This window comes from Mus caroli, chromosome 13 (assembly GCF_900094665.2).
Source record: "Mus caroli chromosome 13, CAROLI_EIJ_v1.1, whole genome shotgun sequence".
Taxonomy (NCBI): Eukaryota; Metazoa; Chordata; class Mammalia; order Rodentia; family Muridae; genus Mus; species Mus caroli.
Window position 1 is genome coordinate 95,460,767 of NC_034582.1, and position 22,075 is coordinate 95,482,841.

Here is a 22,075-nt window from a genome sequence, read left to right on the forward strand (position 1 = left end):
GGAGTTACAGAGATAAAGTTTGGAGCTGAGATGAAAGGATGGACCATCTAGAGACTGCCATACCCAGGGATCCATCCCATAATCAGCCTCCAAATGCTGACACCAATCCACACACTAGCAAGATTTTGCTGAAAGGACCCTGATATAGCTGTCTCTTGTGAGGCTATGCCGAGACCTAGCAAACACTGAAGTGGATGCTCACAGTCAGCTATTGGATGGATCACAGGGCCCCCAATGGAGAAGCAAGAGAAAGTACCCAAGGAGCTAAAGGGGTCTGCAACCCTATAGGTGGAACAACAATACGAACTAACCAGTACCCCGGAGCTCGTGTCTCTAGCTGCATATGTAGAAGAGGATGGCCTAGTCGGCCATCATTGGGAAGAGAGGCCCCTTGGTCTTGCAAACTTTATATGCCCCAGTACAGAGGAACACCAGGGCCAAGTAGTGGGAGGGGGGGAGGTAGAGGAGTGGGAGGGAAGGGTATGGGGGACTTTTGGGGTAGCATTGGAAATGTAAATGAAGAAAATACCTAATTAAAAGAAAAAAAGAAAAAAAAAAAGAAAATGAACTTTGAGGGCCAAATAAATAAATAAATAAATAACCTAGTGAAGCTTGTTATTGATGGAAAATGCTTTAAAACTGTGCATACTATACGAGCACATAAAGTTTAAATGTTATATTTAAAAATAATCATACGTATCAAGTTTAACAGTGACACAAATACCCACCTATGTGGTTATAGTTAGGACAGAGATGAGCAAGAGATAGCAAAAGTTCAAATGGATTGTTTAGTGAAGAAGCAATCTTCGTACATTTAATTAAAATATACATCAAAGGGTTGGGGTGGAGCACATTGGAGTGAAGTGTCTGCTTAGCATCCGCAAGGCTCTCAGTTCATGTCCCAGCACCAGAAAACAAAAGATGCCATTTTTAAAAACTGTAGTAGAATTAAAGCCAGCAGCGCTGAATGCAGTCACAATAGCTTCAAAGTTCACATCTCATGCTATACCTAATATCAAAAAATAGTACCTTCTCTGCACCTTTAAATAATTTTGAAAATTGCATTTTATCAAATCAAATAAGATAGCTTCTTTTTGCTGAGACCAGTATTAGGCGTTTTCCTGTTGAGCAGAAAGCTCAACCAAGATAATGTCCATAAAAGACAGGAACTAGGTTCAGGATAGTCCTGCCTAATATGAAAATGTTACCTCTTTAACAGATGTGAAGTCTGAATAAGCAAAACCTCAGAATCCAAAGGAACACATTATGACTATCAGCCTTTACCGATCCTGGAGACTGTAATTCAGGTTTCCACGAAATCCTTAGGACAAGGACGACTCTAGAGGCAGCACAGGGTGAGAAGGCATTCCACACACCATTTCATTTGCTCACGAACCTTGAAGAGTCAGCAACTGCCAAGTGCCCACCAATGAATGGACAGCAATTGTTACACCATGGTGAACTACGTCTTAAGAAAGTGTATCCTACAGATTGGCAAAAAAGTACCAACTGGACACTTTATTAGTAATGGTTCCTATAATTGCCAGTAGCTCCTGAGCAGATCCTAAGTCAGTCCTTCACATAAACTCTCTGTTCTCCACATCCAGGCATTCAGGGTAGTGCTGCTGGACTATTGGAGGGGAAAGAACTTATCGTTGGGGGTTAGGGGAGTTAGTTCTCCAACAGTTCTTAGCAGTAGAAATTCAGAGGTTGAAACAAAAACAGAGCCAATGTTGAACTGTTCATTTTACAATTCGTGTTTACTGGTATTAAAGTGGTTAGGGAATATTTGGAGAGGCAAGGCAGTTTCAGGCCTAAATAGCATATCAGAAAGAACTGATATTTCAAGCATGCCAATATTCCTTTCTGGATATCAGAGTTGATCAACAAATTACAGGAAGTCTTCTACAATAACTTCAATATGCATCAAACTGTGGCAGGACAGAATGATCTAGGCCTTGAATAATGCATGCCAATAGCTGAGAACAGGTAAGATGGATGAATCAAGATTGCCAACATCTATCTCTAAGCAAAGTGAAGAGAAAGTATTCCTTAAAATGACGCCCAGGCGATGTGGTGGCAGTGGCATAGCGCCACCAGGAGAAAGTGGAAGGTTCTGTCACTTGTTTCTCTTTCTAATACAAAGTTGCATTTTAACAATGTACATTGAATTTGACGTTTAGTTACAAGATTGCTCCTTAACACTGTTTATACTGCTACAGTAGTAGAATAAGGATAAGTAAGGATACTTCATAGATAAATAATGATAAATAGAAATACTTTGTAAGTGGTAGCTCACTCCTCTAATCCCAGCACTCTGGTGGCAGAGGCAAGAAGATCTCTGAGTTCAAGGTCAGCCTAGTCAAGAAAGTGAGTTCCAAGTTGGCAAAGTGAGTTCCAGGACAGGAGGGCTACACAGAAAAACTTTGTCTCAAAAGCCAAAACAAAACAAAACCAAAAAACAAACAAACAAACAAACAAAACCAAAAAACCCAAACAAACAAACTAAAAACCTTTATAAAGTATTCTAATACTATATTTTGTTAAATTGAGGGAAACTGGATAGTAGTTACTGGAATAAAAGCAATTTTTACTTCATTTTGTTAGACTCTATTTAGATTTGTTTTATTAAAAGCCTGAAGCTTGCCTTGATATTAAATAGTATAAATTAAACTAAGACATGAAAGCATTCAGTACAGCGTATGAAACAGTGTTGTTCCTTATGTCCAGCTACCATACCAAGTGACCCCACCCCTACCCCCATCTCGGGCTTCTGCCCATTTTACATCTTTTCCTATGGCAATCTGTCAGCAACAAAAAAATATACATAGACCTAGAAACAACAGCCAGCTGCACAGCTAACATTTACTTTCTGTTTGTTCGTTACTAACTAAAATATGAATATGCAAATGACATGACACACTTGGCATGCAAATTTGCCACAGGTACAAAATTTTCTCCTTTTGGGATACAACTTAGCAGATGCAAGGCACCATGTGTTGTTGACTTTCAAATTTTCTAATGTTTATTTTCCCAAGTCTGACTGTACTGAAGACATGTTTACTAATCCCTTTTGGACAAAGATACATACATCCACCTAGAAACCAGACTAGACACCAAGCTGACCAAAGACTCTCGACTAAAGTTATAGTCCACGGAGCTTTATCTTTATGACAAAGAAAACTTAGGGAAATAACGTCAATTCAATCGTTAGAAAACTGAGATTGTGGCTTAAATAACTTGTTTGAAGGGATGTGGCTTCATTCACACTGAACAGGTAAGGCCTGTGGTCATTCACACACTTTGCAAACAAACACACACACATACACACACACACACCCCAAAATGCTATATCAAAAAATTTAACATAGAATATACTGGAATACAGTAGTTCTAAGACCCTTAGTAGGCACCTAAATACACAAACAGTATCATTCTCTATATATTCCATTTTCTTCCTATACATACACATCTGTGATAGGAGCATGGTGTATAAACAATTAATACATAAATAATCACAATATACTGTAGTAAAAAAAATATATCATGGAAATATGGTCTCTGCCTCTCTCTTCCACAAATGCCTAGTTGTACAGTAATATTTTCAGATCTCTGTTGACCTCTGGTAACCAAGCGCCAGCCAGGGGTTACTGCATTTCACCTAAGGGAAAAATAAAATGTGGAGCTAGAGAGATGACTCAATGATTAAGAGCATGTACTGCTCCTTCAGAGGACCAGAGTTCAGTTCCCAGGACCCATGGCAGGCAGCTCACAGCCATCTATAACTCCACCTACAGGGAACTTCGAGGTCACTGGCACGTACCCGCAGAACTATATCTATAATAAAAAGATAGAAATAAATCCAGAACGAAAGGAAACGGAGGAAACCAAGCTGCCCGCCTTGGCTGTAAAGAAGCTCTGTCCTGTAAAGTCCTGTAAATAGCTCTGGTCTTTCCCTATGAGTAATACCCAGGAGAAGGTGGTGTGTCTCATTTCCGAGTAGCCCAAGGCAGCCTTGACTCAGTAGCCAGAGGGCTCTGTCAGTTCCTAAAGGTTGCTTTCAGAAGAGGGCTGAAAGGGAGTGAAGGAGAGACAGTCCTTTCTCTTCTTCTGGATTGCCTTTTACAAATGGCTATGCAGATTGTTCTCTGGAATTCCTTTCTTTCCTTTTAATACTGGCACTCCCATGGCAGAGGAAGACAGATCCCTGAGACTTCAAAAACCACACTGGTCTCTTCAGTGAGTTCCAGGCCAGGCCATTCGTTACATGGCGAAATTGTATCTCAAAACACCAAACATAAAAAGAGCTACATATGTGGGCTAGGTGCCTAGCACTTGCTTCACATGCACAAGGTCCTGGGTTTGATTCTCAGTACAGTGCTATCACCATGGCCACTAAAATAACTACAAAAACAACAACAATTGTGATGAGTCGATTACACTAATCATCTTTCAGAAATACATGTTGTTTCCTAGGAAAACATGGAAGGCAAACATTCAAGCTTTTTCTGGCTACCTAGAAGCAGAGAGTGGAGGTTTAAGAACCCTCCCATCATGGGTCCCGCACCTTGTTCTGATTTCTCTACAGAGAGCCATGATTACAGGATGCAGAACAGGTGAATGCTACCCAAAGTCAGATGGTGAGACAGCCCTCCAGCTTCCTGGCAAAGCTTCCCTTGAAAGGAGGAGAGGAGGTGGAGAGCGGTAAGAAAAGGCATATTTGCAAACAGAATTCCCACAAACAGGAATACATCTTGGTCTATTGTCTCCTACAGAGACTCACGCATTGAGACCATGGCACCCCACCAAGGTGTGTAATTTGGGAACAGGTCTCTCTCTAGCTTCTGTGACCTCTGTGTGGCGCAGCCGATTTACGTGATTTATTGCAGCCTCGCTTTCCAGATGAGGAGTAACAAGCATGCAGGGACACTCAAAAGCTAGGGTGTGAAAAAATATAAAGATAGCATGCCTGGGGAGACCAGGAAAACAGACACAGGGCGCAGGCTCTTTTCTTCTTGTGTTTAGAAGGGATTTGGATCAAAATGTAGAACAGTTCGAGCCAATGTCTGCGTTTTGTTTTATATTGTAAAACCAGCTGGGACCGGCTGTCAGGAGTCCTCAGGGTCATGGGTGCATAAGGCATGCCTGAAGTTTATGTAAACGTGGGTGCCCAAGCGGCCCCTCGGGTTGGCAGGTGTTGCTGCTTTACAGAAACTCTCTTGGTCAGCAGCTCACAAGATTAAATAGCCAGCTACAGCTGAACTTCAACGGGAGGATCACAATGTGTTCACACTGCTGAAAGGAGCGCCATGGACATCTCCTGCACAAGAAGAGTGGGTTTGCCTTTCTCATCCCTACAGACGTTCCTTGCTTACAGTGGTTCAATTCCTTGTATAGGAAAGGAAATGGGAGACCTCCAACAAAGGAAGGTTGTGTGTACGACAGAATGTCCTTATCCAACAGCTAAGGCAGAGGGTCCAGATCATGGATGCATGTCTCCGTGTGGAAGATACATCTTGCACAGTCCAACAAAACAAAGAAAAAGTTGTCTCCAAAGATGCTCGAATGGGATACTAGGTTACAAGAATGTGAAATAAAACAGGAAGCCTCGTTTTTTTGAACACTGGCCCTCCTGCCAAGAGAAAGTCATAAAAGGGGGTGAGGAGGTAAGGAGGCCACTACCAATAATAAAATCTGTGCCCCAGGTCACCTGCTGATAGGACACACCTTCTACTCCCTATCAGCTTCACCCATTTTCCCAGCAGCAGAACGATCTGTCCCAAGGGCTGAGGCCTTAGATAAGCGAGCGGTCTGGAGGCCCAGCAAGCAATGCTGAAGGGCAAAGCCACAGGGTGCCTCCCAGGTGAGTGAAGCAAAGAGCAAATAAGGCATGGTGGCTGAGCCATTCAGCCTGTGCGCCTGCACGTGACACACAAGAGCAAGTGGCTCACTTCAGCCACATGCACTGTAACTGGAGGAGCCTAGGCTTTGACTCACTTGACAAGACGCTAGAGCACTGCGCTCCACAGTTGGCTCACAGGGAACCTAGACTCCTCCTCTAGCACAGCGCACCATGAGCCAGCTTCAGTGAGAGGAGGAGAAGGATCAGCAACTCAGGGACCTAGGGAGGAATTACTGGAGCTAAGACAACAGAACACAGCTGTAAAGGAAGAGGGGAAAAAACAAAAAATGTCTTCATTTCATCTCCTGCTTTGCTTTCTAGCACAAAGCAGGACACCCCCGCCCCATCTGTATTTACTGAATGTGATACCCCCCAGTCCAAGATCATTCAAGAAATAAACTTATTCAATGTGCAAGGTACAGTTCTCTAGACAACTGCATGCAAAACGTATTGGTAGAGCCACTCCTGAGAGGAGTTGCTTAATCAGATGTTCACATAGGTTGCACTGCGTTTTGTTGTTGTTTGACATTTACTATGAACTTGGCACTCACTGGCTTAGCTATGTAACAGTGCCTGCTTTGTCCCTCTTCAAATGCTAGTTTCTCCAAGGCCATAACTATACTTCATAATCTTCTTTCTAAATGCGTGCAGCACAAAGAAAGAAAAAGGTTGATTCTATTGCATAAGGAGGAACCGCTCATAAGAGTCTACTTTGGGCCAGAGCTGTGGTACCCAACTGTAGTCACAGGTACTTGGGAGGCAGAAGAGGAAGGATGACGTGAGCCCAGCATTAAACCCACCTGTCAAACATGAAGAAGGGATGCTCGGGGTAAGGAGAATCAACAGGATAAAAGAAACAAGTTTACCATGCAATACTGGTCCAATGTTCCTCTGCCTACACCACTGCCCATTAACAGGGTGTCCGGTGTCCAGGGACCCCAAAGAGAGAATGCACACAGCTCTTGGGGCTTGAAGAGTAAGTAGACTTATGGATGGGAAGAAGAAAACCAAAGAACTCAAAAGTTCACAATCAATGGAGGGAGTTTAAAGAAAAAACAGACAAGAGTGAAGAAATTGTAACCTAGGAGGAGGAAAGCAAGAAAAAGAACCCCCTTTTCTTGCTGCCACCCAATTTTCCACTACAAAAGTTTTGGAAACGAATACTTACTCGGGCGAACGAAAGCTGCATCTGCACCTACATGGGAGCTGCTGATCTCACACGTATGTCACAAGCAACACATTTCAGTGAGACTATGAGACTAATGTTTCTGGAGTAGCTAATGAATGTTGAGTACAATGCCCCCCTGGTGACCCCTCCTTCCACTTTTTTCCAGATATTTCAGCTATTTCAAATCTCTCACTTATATTCAGGCCCCCTTTTCCCCCAATATTTCCACATACATTATCATGGGTCTCTTCTTGAATCCTACTGAATTTTTTTATTTTTATTTTTCCCTTTTCCCACATACCAAAAAGAATGGAAAAAAAAAACTCACTGCTGAAAAGTGATAGAACGAAAACACAAGAAACATGCAGCACCTTACAAAAAAGAAAGTTCTGTGCCTGTTAGTCCTGTCCCTTGACTGGGTATGACAGCTGAGTAAACTCCCACCGGATGGCAGCTATCACATGCAACTCTGTTTAGAAGCAATTTCACAAAGTCTTTTTTGTCAGTAATTATGACCTGGCACCCACAACCCCACCTTATGAATCATCTCTAATTTAACTGAGCTATTTTTTTTATGGTTCTGCAACCCTTTATATTTTGGGTGCAATGAAGTCATTTTTTTCTTTTTCTTAAATGAACCTATTTAACTGTTTTTAAGTTTAACAAAGAAGAAGAAGAAGAAGAAGCAGCAGCAGCAGCAATAGCTGAGGCTGCTGAAGGGCCAGAGACAGCGAGAGTTCCACAATTACAGCCCTTGCTGCTCTTTCAAAAGACCTGTGTGCAGTACCCAGCACCCACACGGTAACTCACAACTTCATGTAATTTCAGTTCCAGGCATCCGATGCCCCCTACTGACATATGGGCACCTGCATGCCTGTGGTGCATATATACACAGTCAGGTGCACTCACATAGACATAAAATAAAAGTAAGTAAATCTTTCAAAGCAACGACAAAAAAGAGAGAAGTCAGGTCAGAAAACGTGTTATCTGAAGGAGAAAAAAGTGACCTGTTTATCTTCAGTCTGCTAAACTATAATATGAGAGAAACACACTACTTAGTGTATGTGCCCAGAACACATGCACACATTCAAAGCTTTTTGATTTGCATGCAAAAAAAAAAATGTCTTTTTCTTAGTACACTTTTAAAAACTGCATTATTTGTTATGATTAAATATAGAGTAAAGTTCTCCAAATATCCCTTTGGGGGTAGCTTAGGTCTGTTCTCAGTTCTGTTGCCTAGTGTTAAAAGGACGCTCTCACCCTTGAGATCCTCGCCTCTTTATTCTTAGTCGCTCCTTCATCTGGGAAAGCCTGGTGCTGTGTTATCAGATTCCCTTCCAGAATCGCCCCGTGCAGCCCAAGATGTACTAGTAAGCAACAGTGTCTGACAGAACAGACAACACCGAAGCTGAACATAAAGCTCTCCGCAGCAAGAAACTGAAGAGAAGAAACGTACCAAGAAACAGCTGTGCCCAAGCCCAAGTGTGGGCTACCTCCAGCATGAGGACTTTGAATGGAGGTGGTTTCCATTTAAGAGAAGTACCCAGTGAACCCGAGTTTCTTCTCAGGAAGGCCACGCAGACTACAGGCATTGCTGCCACAATGGTACTGCACTGCCCTTGTGGGAACAGAAACCCCTTTCCTTTTATGCTAACTCCAAGCCTAGAGAGGAAGCCAAGAGGCCGAGTCTAGGTTAGAAAAACAATGGTTTCTTCTCTGCTGAGTTCTGTGGTCACTTTAAGACTCTACATTTTTCCATACAAACCACACTGACATTACATAGGCTTATATTAGACCTACCCTTTGCTTTCCCAAAGCAAGGAGAATTATAAGAATTGTCTGGAGGGGTTACTTCAATGGCCACTGCAGTTAGAAAGCTTAGTGGTACTCACAAAACGGGCTCTCAGACACCATCTCCCAATTTATACAAACTTAAGCAAACTTCCAGGCACGAAATGACTGACCAAACTTTTATACACTATATACCCCAGTTCAGGTCAATTTGCCAAAATGACTTCAGCCCAAAGCCTAGCCATCCTAGCTCAAAGATGACTAAGGTCTTAGCAATTAAAAAATAAATAAATAAAAATTGGAAATGAATCAAAAGGTCATTAAGTAACCGGCACTCATCATACTGACCTTGCTGCTCCGTGTCGGCTTCAGTTTTTGAAGAACCCGGAGCAACAGGAAGAGGTCGAGGGGGCCGAGGCTTGGGAGTAGGGGGTGAAATTCTTTTCCTTCCAATGTATTCAACGTAAGTTCCTGGAAAGTCTCCCCTCTCCCCAGTGGTTTCATTGTAGCCATTTAACCAGCCAATTTCTTCAGGCCGGGCTTCCTGGCCGTCACTGAACCCAAGTGCCACTAAGGAGCCTTTATTCACAGTCAGTATGTCCCCCAGGTGTAGGTCGATGTCTTCCTCTCGCTCCTTCTTGTAGTCGTACAGTGCTCTGTACTGGTAGCCCTCTGCACTCATGTCTGCAGCTCTAGTGCCCTGCCACAGAGGAACCGGCTCCCACACTGCCGTCCGAGTTTACGTTTTGAGGGAAAGTGAGTTCAGAGAATGGGCTAAAATCCCCAACAGGTGTCCAGCAGAGCACAAAGGACCACTATCCAAAGGTTTAAAAGAGGTGACTGGCCGTCCGGCTGCTGTCCATCTGTCCTCCATCAACGGGGTGGCTGAAGACAGGGCTCTCCCTCTGTGCGCCACCGTCCTCCCACGTGTCCTTCTCAGCAACTTGTCAACACCTTGACTCCAGGCTGACTCTCGCAGCGAGGCCCAATCCTCTCTGACGTTCCTGTCACACTGTCCATCTGTCGTCTGATTTTACTGCCACGCTCCACTCTCAGCTTCACCTAGCAAAGCAAAAACAAGGCTTATGAATGAACGTCACACTCGGCCATCTGTGTGGATTTGAATTTCTACCCCCCATTCAACAAGTCCTTAATCAATCTGGCAGACGACACACACAGGCCAGTGTGCTAGTGCTTGACACAGTATATAAAACCACAATTAGTAAGACAGTCCCTGCCTTCTAAGAACACTGGGCGGGACAGGGGTAGAAGTGCTAGTATGTGGCAATGTCCCGGAGATAAGGCTAGTACACAAGGAACCAAAACATTAGGTAGATGCCACAATAGACGCTGACACAGATTGCCATGGGGTTCAAGTGTGTGTGTGAGAGAGAGAGAGAGGGAGGGGGGGAAGGGGGAGAGAGAGAGAGAGAGAGAGAGAGAGAGAGCACATCAAATTGCAAGAATCTGCAAACAGAATGGAATGTGTGGCATGATCCTGCGTACAGACGAGACCAAGCAAATGTCATAGGATAGAAAGAAGCACAGGCAGTCTCATCCATCCATCAGAAGACAAAGAGGAAACAGTGAACCTGGGGTGGGAAGACAAGAGGGCCACCTGAAATGTACACCAACAGGAAATGCAAGTCCCCACATGTAAGTGAACAACGGCATGGGCGCTGTGGAGAAGCTGCACTAGCGGAATCCCAGTCTGACCTCAATGCCCAGGGGGGACAGGCACAGGGAGAGAATGGTGGTAAGGGCTCCTGAGAAAGGAGAGGACAGAGACTAGAGAGGCAGCAGCAGCAGGTCTATAAAGGTGCATACCACAGTAGGACAGTAGGAAGGGAGACACTGTGGAAGGTGAAGAACACTCTCTGGAAGAAGCAGGAGCATCATGTGCCTGGGAATTCCCTACCAATGTCAGGCAAAGGAAAGCCGAGAGGACAGATGGGCTCATGGGATAGAAGCATCCACGGCTGGGGTGCCAGGGACGGGCCAAAAACTCTGGCTGAAGACAGGAGTATACCTGAGGTTTTGTGAGTAGCTGCAAAATAAAGTTGGGACTGATTACAGTGAGATGTGAAAAACACACGAGTGTACACACAAACACACACACAAAGAGAGACAGAGACAGAAAGGGGGAGGTAGAGATCCACAGATACAAAAACATTGTGGTTCAATCACACTGAGAAGAAAAGTCAAGGCTTAGATACAAAGTAAACCCTAGAAAGATCAGGTAAACACAGGGGACCCCCCGCCAGGTCAGAGCCTTGCAGAAACTCCACACATGGGAGACTGAATTCCTGCCTGATCAGTATTCAGGCCTCTCTGCTCATGCAGGAACCCTCAGTGTCTGAGATCCCAAGCTTGCAGGCCAGTCATGAGGATGGTAACTAGACTTCATTTCTTGAGTTAAGAAACAAAAGGAAGTAGCCATGCTGACTGCTACGGAAGTACTATGTAAAACAGGTTTGGCGGAGGCCAGGGTAATGAAAACGGATTTTCTTTTTATTTGCCAAAGCAAACTGAGGGCAGAGCAACTGGTGAGCCAAAGTTAAGAGAACTGGGAGTCAGCACTGATAGCTACCAGGACAGCATGCAGCAGAGATGCACGCGGCACCCCACTGTACTTCTCAGTGTTACCTTTACTGCAGAGGCCAAACTCAAGCTAAAGGTTCCAGTTCACCAATGGTATAGTGAAGCAACTCAAAAAAAAAAAAAAAAAAAAAAAAAAAAAAAAAAAAAAAAAAAACAGCCGAGCGATCTCAGGGTGCCCCATCAAAGGGACTTTTCTAAGTCCACAGAGTGCGCACAGCACTTGAGAGGCTGAGAGGCTGAGTTCTCCGGGCACTCGTCGGGGTAGGCATCTTAAGAAGCAAAATCTAATCACAGATTAATTGTTCGGTTGGCATTCAGAAGTGTAAAGTATTCAACTTCACATGGCTAAAGCCTCTTACTGTTAGACAATAACACTCTAAAGAGGGCTGCATATTCAAAGGAAGTAAAAACAAACACTGGAAATCTTTGAGGAGCAGGAATATTAATCTGGGGTCGTACTCTTCTCTGCATTTCAGGCATCAGAGGGGGGAAAAAATAATGCAGCCAGTGGAGCATATGAGAAAAATAAGCTATATTACGTTTGAAGAAGGCCTCTCCTTTGAAAGATCCAGAATCAAATTAAATATTCATTGCATAAATTCACACAAAAATGTAGAACTAGCAAATCTTTTTTTTTTGTACTAATGTGCTCCGTACAAAAGAGACACAGAGCTCCAAAGAACATGAAAATTTACATATCCCTAAATGCTTGGAAACCAGGCAATATGCCTAAGAATAATTTAATTCCTTCAAATCTGCCCTGAAATTTTTGTTAGCTTTTCCTGGCAATGTGTGTCTTTGGGGGAGGGGGAAAGCCCTAAATCAGTAGCCCGGGTGGATATCTTTCTGCCAGCTGGTGCCTAGCACTTCCTCAATCTCAACCACCCAGAAGACCAGTTTGGTGGGATTCTCGGTAGAACAGGAAATGCAAGGCCTCCAGCCCCCAGCAACCAAGTAACAAACCCCAGCGCACAGCACAACAATATAGCTAGGCACATTCCACACAGGATACACAGAACCTGCTCTCCGCCTTTTAAGGGCTTTCTAAACCTGAGATCCTATTGAGTGTGCCTGGGGCTAAGTCTGCACAGGGGGTGAAACTTGGGAGGAGTCTGATAGCTGTTGGGAGTCTGGATTCTAGAGAAAACAATCCCCGGCCCTAGAAGACCTTGAGGCTTCAGAAAAAAGCTCTGCCAAGGCCACTATCAGAAGAATCTTAAGACCTCTGCAGGACTCTGGGTCTCAGTCTCATAAAGAAAGCCCAGATCTCTTATGACTCAGGGATTGCAAGGAGAGCATGTCTGCTTCTGAGATGCCCCAAACATGGCCAGGAAGATCAATGCAGGTTAAGGTTAAGGTTAGCAGTCAAGGTGAGGAACGACGCAGTGTAGGTGAAGTGCAGTAAAAATTGAGAGAGCTCAGACAAGTCATTTATTTGGGTGGGGACTTGATCCTGGGGTGCTCAGGGAGACCTGGGCTGGGCTGAGGGGGCAAGCCCTCCTCTCTGCCTGCACCCTGCACACCCTGCACACTTTCTCTAGCCTGCCATACCCATTTAAATGAGGCTGTTATCACAGCTATCACATGACACTCTACTGGGAGCTGTGTCTCCACCAACCCAAGATAACCAGGGTACTACAGACATTCTCACTCAACAAGAAGTCAGAGCTAAGTATCTCCAACATGACTACACTCGGCACCTGAGGTAGAATTTAAACTCAGTTCCAGCCCCTTTTAACACCACCATAACTTACTTCTGGACTCCTTGGGTTTACATTGTCATGGGTGTAAGATGCAGCTTACCCACAGAAGCAATATCAACAATGCAGTGTCCTGCCTACACTGGCCCCATGAGAATTTTGTGGGTCTGCCTTCACAGCAGCCACAGGGGTGAGTGGGTCTGGCTCCCACATACCTGCACAAAAAGAAGCCATAATAATAACTGGGCAGCATGCCTGCCAAGTGCAGGACCGGGCACCTAAACCATGCAAATGTGCTTCTCCAAAGCACTTCATTAAAATCAAACCTTACCTAAGAAGCCAATAAATCAGTGAATAAAGGGACCCTGAGCAAATCGCTTCTGGAATCCTGCCCTTCTGTGTCCTACAAACTTAGCTCCTGCCACCTGTATCCCTCTTGGCCTCTCTGCCTGTGTCACTCTCCTGAGCCTCCCATTACACAATTCCTAACAACTTAGCTCCTCCCTGGGGAGATAAGTGAAGCCTCTATCCAGAGTCATGAGGAGTGTCACATCTAGAGGACTGGCAAGCTCTTCCTCAAATTGTCCCCAGGACTCCAGAACACCTGGCAGCCTGAAGCATGTGGAAGTGCCCGTGTGACTCTTCTGAAGTCAATTTGGAGTTTTGACAGATGTTTCCCCTTTCATTAAATCATGCCTCCCATTCTCTTTAGATACAAACACCTGCCCACCCAGAGTCACAGAGTTAAGATTATCAGCTATGTCATCATCAACAAACTATTACTTTCAGATAACCTAGACGATTTTATGCTATAAGCTCTAAGATAATAGAATATGGTATGCTCCCCTCCCCCACCAACAAAAAGCATTAATGGATTTCTGTGAAGAAATTACAAAACTTGTTTTTATGCAAAATCGTGTGCAACTGTCCATCATTCCCTTAAGAGGACTTATTTTGCCCCAGTTTTTTAACCTGTCTACAAGCCCACTACTCACTGAAAGTTGATTTTCTTTCTCTGGTAAACATACTGAGAAATTCTCATCTACTCAAATAAAATTGTTTCTGATGCTTGACAAATATAAAGCCATGACTATTTAATGGACAATGGATTGAAAATAGGTTCTTTATTTTTTTTAATCTTCTAACCTGCAGGCCTGAAGGAAAAGAGCCAAACAGACTCTCTGAAAGGCCCTCCAGCTCTGCTGCCTTACTCTGTCCACCTTTTACAAAGGACAGGATTTGGAAAAACCTGATTGGGATGCAGAAATAATGGTTATATCTTCAAGTTGCACTAAAAAAAAAAATCAAGATGATATTTATCTACTTGTGCATTGCCATACTGTGATAAAATTAGTGGTCAGACAAGGGGGGGGGGCAGCAACAAAAGTGACTATAGTTAAGACAAAGACGACTCTGGGGTGGGCAGCCCACACCACCATGTGTAATCCTTCCCCAGCTAATGGGATAGCTCAGAACCTTGCACAAACGTCCCACCTCAACTTATACAGTCTTTTATAAAACAAGAATCATTAGTTGAAAATCTGTCTACCTTTCAAAATCCCGGAAGTTGCGAACTATGACACCGATCCTAGCAAACAGCCTATGTTTGTGTACAGAGTGGTGGAGACACCAAGTAACCTCAGGTAAAGAAGGACGGAAAAGATGGGCCCAATGTCACAGGCATCTAATATCTCGATTCATTTCCAAACCAACAAGCTAAGCCAAATGTGCTGCCTGCTGCCACACACACTTCGGGCTGGATAGCCAGTGTGGGTAAGTAGGGTGTGGAGGCTGTAATTCCTGCCTGCAAACCCTATGGGGCTAGTGAGTACACACCCAGGTGACACAGTTAAGAGACGGACTGCAAAGCAGTTACAGTACTGGGTGTCCCTGAGCACACCAAGAAGAGGAGTGGAGAGAGCTACCCCAGCCCACCCCCAGCAGCCCTTCTGGACTGAGAGGGCCATGATGGAGACAGCTAGGACTAAGAGCCATGTTATTTATGGGCTCAGGAAGAGATCCCCACCACCCAGAAGAGGGCAGTGTGCTGGTTCCCTGCATGACTACAGTGGAGAGGGACTGAAGGGGAGCCATGGGAGGTGTGAACTGAGGGAGAGGCCTGAAAGCACTGCTTCTGGTGAGGAAGCAACTGCAGTACTTTAAATTCATGGCCGGAAGGGTGAATTATGAGTTACAGCTAACAGCGGCTGCCCTGGTCCATGCCTAGATATGTAACTATAGGAAAGCTCCTCCCTCCATCATCATAATGAGGCCGATGGAAGCAGACCTATACCTTCCCAGGTCATTATGAGGGTTAAAGGCAATTACACTCACAAAAGCATGTAGCACCGCGCTTCTCAGTCCACACACAATTCTGGGGAATTTGACGTGAACCCTTACAACCGCTCTAGCGTCATTCTCGGCCCCATTTTGCAGATGAGAAAACAAGCAAAGCTAAAAGGCGTGCCTGAAGTGACAGTCAACTGCAGTTACAGCACTCTTGTTCTGCTCTTGGTAACAATAGGACTGCTAGCAATATCGGCATTGAATGTCACTGCTGTTTGCACAATGCAGATTTAAAACAGAAACAGACAGGTGCCAGGAATTTTCTCTTGCGCTCCCTTTCAGTGCTGCGAGCAGTTCTAAAAGAAGCCTGAAGCTACCTAAAATAAAACTCCCGCTGTAAATAGAGTCAGATAGAGCCTGCCTGTGGACTTAGCCCAAGTAATTCTCTCTCCAGACCCAAGGTGGAAGGTGGCCCAGGGGAGGTCAGGGGGCGTATGTGGGAGGGGGACAGAATTGTGACTGGTGGCAGGGCACAAGGTGGGAGTCCCGACACTGCTATCTAGTTGAGTTTCATGGCTTCTCCCTCAAAGAGGAAAAACTGAACACAGTCACACAATGCCCCCAGAGAATGAAGGCAGCTGGGTCCTCCTGGGATAAGCCCAGTTTGTCAGGACTACAGAGGTATTCCAGGAAGAAGGAAAGGGGCAAAGGCTGAACCGCTGGCCAGACACCGCGCCTGTCACTCCTCACAACACCCACTGGCAGAGCCTCCTGACCCTTTGGCCAGGCTCCTATGATTTCAATTCTCCCCCAGGTGACCATTAAGCTGAGAACTGTTTTGACTACAGGTGCTTATGGGTATATATTTGATTTACTTTAAGGTATACAATAGTGGCAGAACAAAGTGCTGTTTGTATGATTTTTTTTTCTTTAATAAGCTTGTACTCGGTGCACATTTCTCCAGAAAATGGGAGGTGGGGGGCGGGGAGGGGGGGGGAGCATGAGCCAGACAGACAAGCTATAAGTTTTTACACCCTCTATCTTTCAGTTCATTTGGCTTAGTATACAAGAAACGGCCTTAATTGCCAGTACTTTAGGCAAGTGATTTCATTAAGAGTATTGGCAAAACCATGACCCAAACACACACAAATATCCCATTAGAGAGGAGTCAAAGGAGACTTTAAAAACTGCAATAAAATATGCGTGCTTAAAAGTTAATCACAACCGATGTTTTTTTTTTTAAAAATAAATAAAAAAATAAAAATGATGTAATTTACAGTTTAAAAAAAAAATAAAAATAAAACCTGACAGTTGAGTTTGGTGGCACAAGTTTGTAATCCCAGGGCTTGGGAGGTAGAGGTGAACCACTCCAGAGTACAAAGTCAAGTTCTGCTACATTAAGAGTTCAAGGCCAGGGTGGACTGCATGAGACTCACACATACAACAAATAGCCCCTTGGACTGACAGGTGACTTTCTGGTTTCCAAGCTTCCCCAGGACGCTTCATCTCCTGCCTACATCATGAAAAGGGCTTTGTGCTTTGCTTGACCTCTGTAATGTGCCTAATAGACTGATAGGAGCTAATTCCTTCTGCATGTGTACACCTTATTCATGAGAGATTCAAAGTTAAAGCGCACATGCAAACATTAGCTCAGCTTGTACAGACGACTTGCCCATGGGACTATTTTCCTAGGTGACTCATTCACTATCTCTTTATCTAATAAAACACATTTTGCAAGTCAAAAAATGCAAACACAATAAAAGCTGGACCAGAATTCCTCCTACTTTAACAAGTATGTGGATAATTTTCTCAAAGTAAATGCCTTTTACAACACTTCGCTGAACTACTTAGGAGAAAGAGGGGCAGAGAAGAAATGTCCATCAACACAACAAACTTCAAGTTCTATGGTGGTCTCGGAAACAGTTGAAAGGAAAAAGCCACTGTTTTTAAGGGGACTAAGTCTGTGGAGGTTGAATAAACTTGAACTTGAGATTCAAAGCCTTTTGAGAGATTAGCCTGAGAGGGAAAGAGGCAAGAAAAGGCTAAGGAATATGAACAAACTATGGTACACGCATGTAGAAAAATGTCCCCCCAAAACCTCACTGTTGTATACAATTAATATATACTTAATAAAAGAACAAAAGGGCAGGGGGTGCACTGATCAGGTTAGGTGTAATTAGTTCCAAAAGATGCATTCACACCACCCACCATCAGCAGCCAAAATGCATATTTCTATGTGTTCAATTGCTCAGTTTTCCCAATCTAACTTCATACTAGCAATGTACCAAAGACACACACACACAGAGAGCTAAAGAAAACAATAAATGGAGTCAGTGGGCAGTGAAATCCTTCTTTTTACATGACTGCAGTGCATCCCAGATGTGAAAAAGCAGAATGCTATCATAAAAATGCAAATAAAATGACAGATAAAAATGTGCACATGGCAGAGTTCTGTTATGCAACTAGAAACAGGTCTCGGTGCAAGATGAAAGTTAAAAGCAAACTCCCACAACAGTCTGAGAGCCAGTTATCAGCTGCATCCAACTTTCTTCAAATCGTAAAAGCTGACAGACTGCTATGGAAAAGTGGCGTGGCCTGCAACAGGCACTTAGAGGAAGGCAGCCAGCAGTGGCGTGGCACAGAACTCCTGCCAGGCAAGGAGCTTCCCCCATTTAAACCTGCCTTTGAACCACAAGAGGCACAAGAAAAACCAGGATCATTTTCTTTGTAATAAGCAAAAAGCACATGTTTTCCAAAGTTTAAGCAACTTGTGTGCTTCAGAAAATGGTCTGCTTGAGTGCAACTGTCAAAAAAAGAAAATGAAAAAAAAAAAAAAAAGGCTCTTGGGGTGCTGGTTCCCTGCTCAGTGACAAACGATGCATGGGCGGCTCACCTGTGCAGAAGGCCCTGAAGTCCTAATGATATCTACTTTAGCAATCAATCTGCTCTAAGGCAGAAATAAACCCATCTGCCTACTACAAGCTTTCTTAGCTCATAATTTACTATCTTTCAAGTGCCCAACACGGAACACAAGCTAATGAAATATTAAGAGAGGCTTGCACAAGGAGCCTAGGTCAACCAGCTTTGTGAGTAACCCTACCACCTAAAACTTGAAACTTGATCTCACTGAAATGACAATCTCATGCTATACTTAAAACCCGGAACTGCTTCATCCTTTCCTATTTCACACTGTCTGACAAAGAGGAAAAAGACAGGAAAAGAAAGGGGGAGAAATTAAGTCCTAAAATCATGAAACCCCTAAATAAAGCATAAATTCACACCAGTACAGCAATAGAGCCTGCAGCTTCTTCAAGAATTAACGGTGGAAGTAAGACCTTTCCGGTATTACTAGCGCCAGGAGCAGAATTCCCCTGAATCCAGTGCCGGCACACAGCATTCAACATGTCACAGCCACTCCGCTCACACCCTTGCGTTATTGTGCGCGAAAGCTGGTTACTAAAATGCATTTCTGTACATGCGTGCCTGGTCAGAGCGTTTCTATTCTCTTTGTCTCGTGATCTGCCGGGCAGTTTCTGCCTTTGGGAAGGAAGTAGCTTGCAGACAATTCCCCCAGATATTTTAGCTCCGGCTTGCACGCGGGTCGGTTCTCCCTGGCCGGCAGCTTAGTGCTAGGCAGGTCCTTCCAGGGTCGCCCCGCGTTAGGAAAAGCTGGATTTCCGGGCGGTGCCAGGATCCCACTCATTATGCCTCCAGCAACCTGCCCAAGCCCGGCGGGCGCCAGACGCTGAGCTAGAGCCCCAGCCACCGACCGCCCGGAGGAGCACTTCCCCCACCCCGGAAGAGGAGGGAGGCAAACTTCGGAGGGCGGGGGCTGGGGGCGAGCTCCGGGGACCACCATGGCCCAGCCTGGCCGGAGACCCCGGCTGGGGCTCCGGGCCTGGAGGGTACGCCGCGCTAACGCAAAGGCAGCGATCCAGGCACTCTCCTCGCGCGCTCCCGGCTTCGGAAAGCTGCAGGGCGATCGGGGACCCTCGGAAGCGTGAGGTGACGGAGGAGGGGAGCCGGTGACCGCTGGCAACTCCAGGACCGAACGCGCCCGGCAACGAGCACAGCCCGCCCGGGGTGGCACGAAGGAAATGAGAGCAGGAGGTGGCTGCGACCAAACAGGCTGGTCACTGGCCGGAGAAGGCTTCCAAGTGGCCGAGAGATGCTGGCGACTAGGAGCTGGCAGCCTGCTCGCTTCCCCTTGAGTGGCTCGGCAGCAGAAGTGGCTGCCGGTGACAGGAAGAGCAGCGGCCGTGCGCGTTCGTACCGCTTCCCCCTCCCGGGCACACCGGGACCCGCCGCCACCGCCGCCGCCGCCTACCTCCGGGTCGGCTCGCTTCCTTCCTCTGCCCAGCCTGGGCTTCAGCGGCCTCTGAAGCTCCCAGCTTCCAGGCTCCTGCGATCCAGCTGCGACCTGCCGTCGCTTCGCTGTCCCGGTTCCTTGGCTGCACAGCCGTCCTCACCGCTGCCGTTGCCGCTGCTTCCTCCAACTCGGCTCCAGCTGCTAGCTACTCCTCGCCCTGAGCGGCGCAGCTCCAGCGCCTGGCGCCAGCCCCACCCCGGGCCCGCCCCTGCGCCCCGCCCCCAGATACACACCAATCAACGCCCGAGATCCCGCCCCCCAGCGCCCGAGCCGCGCCCTCCGCCTCTGCCAGTCTCCGGGCGGGCTACCAGGGTCCAGGAGCTACGCTCCGTGCTGCCGACCCTACCCCGCACCCCTCGCTGCCCTCGCCTCCGCCCCCCGGCTCGGGGATGCCCCGGGCGACTGGACGGCGCGCGCCCTCCGCTACGGAGCGCTCTAACTCTGCGTGCTTGGGGCTGGCTCGCCTGTGGGGCGTCACCCAAGCCCGAAGCAGGGAGTTCAAATGGGGATGGGGGTGGGGGGTGGGAAATAAGTTCAGATCTCCCTGAAGCCCAGCCGGCTGCCTGCGAGACCCTGCCTCTTTCGAATCCACTAGAGCTTCAGGACAGTGGCTGGGTTCAGGAGGATGCAGATGCGAGGGCTCGCCAAAGCGGGGAGGCCCTGTAATTCCTGGCCTTGCCTGCCCAGCTTCCCTAGTGGTCAGAAAAAACCGCGCCACCCGGCGTGGCACTCCCGGGGTGAAGGAGGGGTGAAAGGGTGAGCTGGAGCAACGAGTGCCCGCCGCCTGCAAAAGCCTGGCACGGCTGCCTCCAGGAACCAAGGCGGGATCTAGAGGAAAAGGAGAGTTCTGTGAGGAGGGCGCATACCGGGTGATCTCTGGCAGTCCTTGCAAGGCAGAGCCTATGTAGGTCATTCAGCCATTCCACCGCCTTCTAACGCTTCTGATAGGCTGGAGAAACTCAAATGAAGTCTATGGTTTGTTAGATGTAAAAATGTAGATCCTTGGAGTAGAAACCACTACGGAAGCTGCTCAAGAAAAAAGTGATATTGGCTCAGCCTTCCCAGATAAGAAAGGATGATAGCCCGTGTTTTGTCTTCATAAAAACGTTCAAGAACTCATGGACTTTTAAATTTTTGCTCCCAAAATATGTCTTATTTTGTAGTTCAGGAACCTGTAGCCACCCACCCTTCTTGCCCCAAAGATCCCTTTTGCAGCTATTCTGGCAACAATATGCTTTTTCTTAACCAAGTACTTAGTCTGTTGTCAAATTCTAAATTTGGTAGTGTATTACTGTGAGTTTTGGAAACAGAGGGAAAAAATGAAATTCACAGTTTATGTTAAACAAATGCAGTCACGTTTAAAGGTGACGCCCATTCTAAAAGAATAGATCTCAGTACACAATTCAGTTACTAATGTTTCTGTTACTCTCGGTATCTAATAAAGACAAAAGCAGGCTGCTACCCACATCACATTTAAGAATTTGCCTACCCAGAAGATGGCCTCGTCGGCCATCACTGGGAAGAGAGGCCCTTTGGTATTGCAAACTTTATATGCCCCAGTACAGGGGAATGCCAGGGCCAAGAAGCGGGAGTGGGTGGGTAGGGGAGCAGGTTGGGGGGAGGGTATAGGGAACTTTCAGGATAGCATTTGAAATTTATTTAAAGAAAATATCTAATAAAAAAATAAAATAAAATAAAGAATTTGCCTACCATTCAGGATGTGGTGACAAGTCTGCAATCCCAGCACTTTGAAGCTGAAGCCATAGTCTTGAGTTCAAGCCAGCCTAGTCTTTATAGAATCTCTCTGAATATAGATTATGTTAATTTGTGTAGGGAGATTCATCTTAATTATGAGTAGAATCACACCTAGGGCAGGAAATTGTGTACTGTATGAATGGAGAGAAAAAATGAGGGCTATGCAATGCATGCGTTACTGGTTGCTCTTTTCTGATTGAGGGCATAAGGTGGCCAGCTATTCAAGTCCCTATGGCCTTAACTTACCCACGATGATAGACTACTCTGAACTCTGAGTTAAACGCTTTCTCCTGTAAGTTGCTTCAGTCCGAGTATTTAATCGTGGCAATTAGAAACCAAGGTACAGGGGTACATTCTTCCGTCATCTGTGAAAGGAAGACCTCCTGGTGGATGGCCGCGGTGTGTTTCCTGCGGTAGAAGCCCTTGGATCTAATCCAAACTAAGACAACTCAAGTAATAAAACATTCACAGATGTCTTCTTTAGTTTTCCTCTCCTCGAAGAA

General features: G+C 45.8%; 1 protein-coding gene across 1 annotated transcript in view; it reads right to left on the reverse strand.

Moving 5' to 3' along the window:
- Positions 1-19,986, reverse strand: part of Pik3r1 (phosphoinositide-3-kinase regulatory subunit 1) — an 86,506-nt gene extending 66,520 nt beyond the window's left edge. The window contains exons 1-2 of the mRNA XM_021180331.2: positions 19,776-19,986; positions 9,210-9,923 (exon numbers count right to left, since the gene is read on the reverse strand). Of these exons, the coding sequence (XP_021035990.1) occupies positions 9,210-9,543 (334 nt within the window). The 5' untranslated portion in view covers positions 9,544-9,923; positions 19,776-19,986. The remainder of the gene's footprint in view (positions 1-9,209; positions 9,924-19,775) is intronic.
- Positions 19,987-22,075: the final 2,089 nt, after the last annotated feature.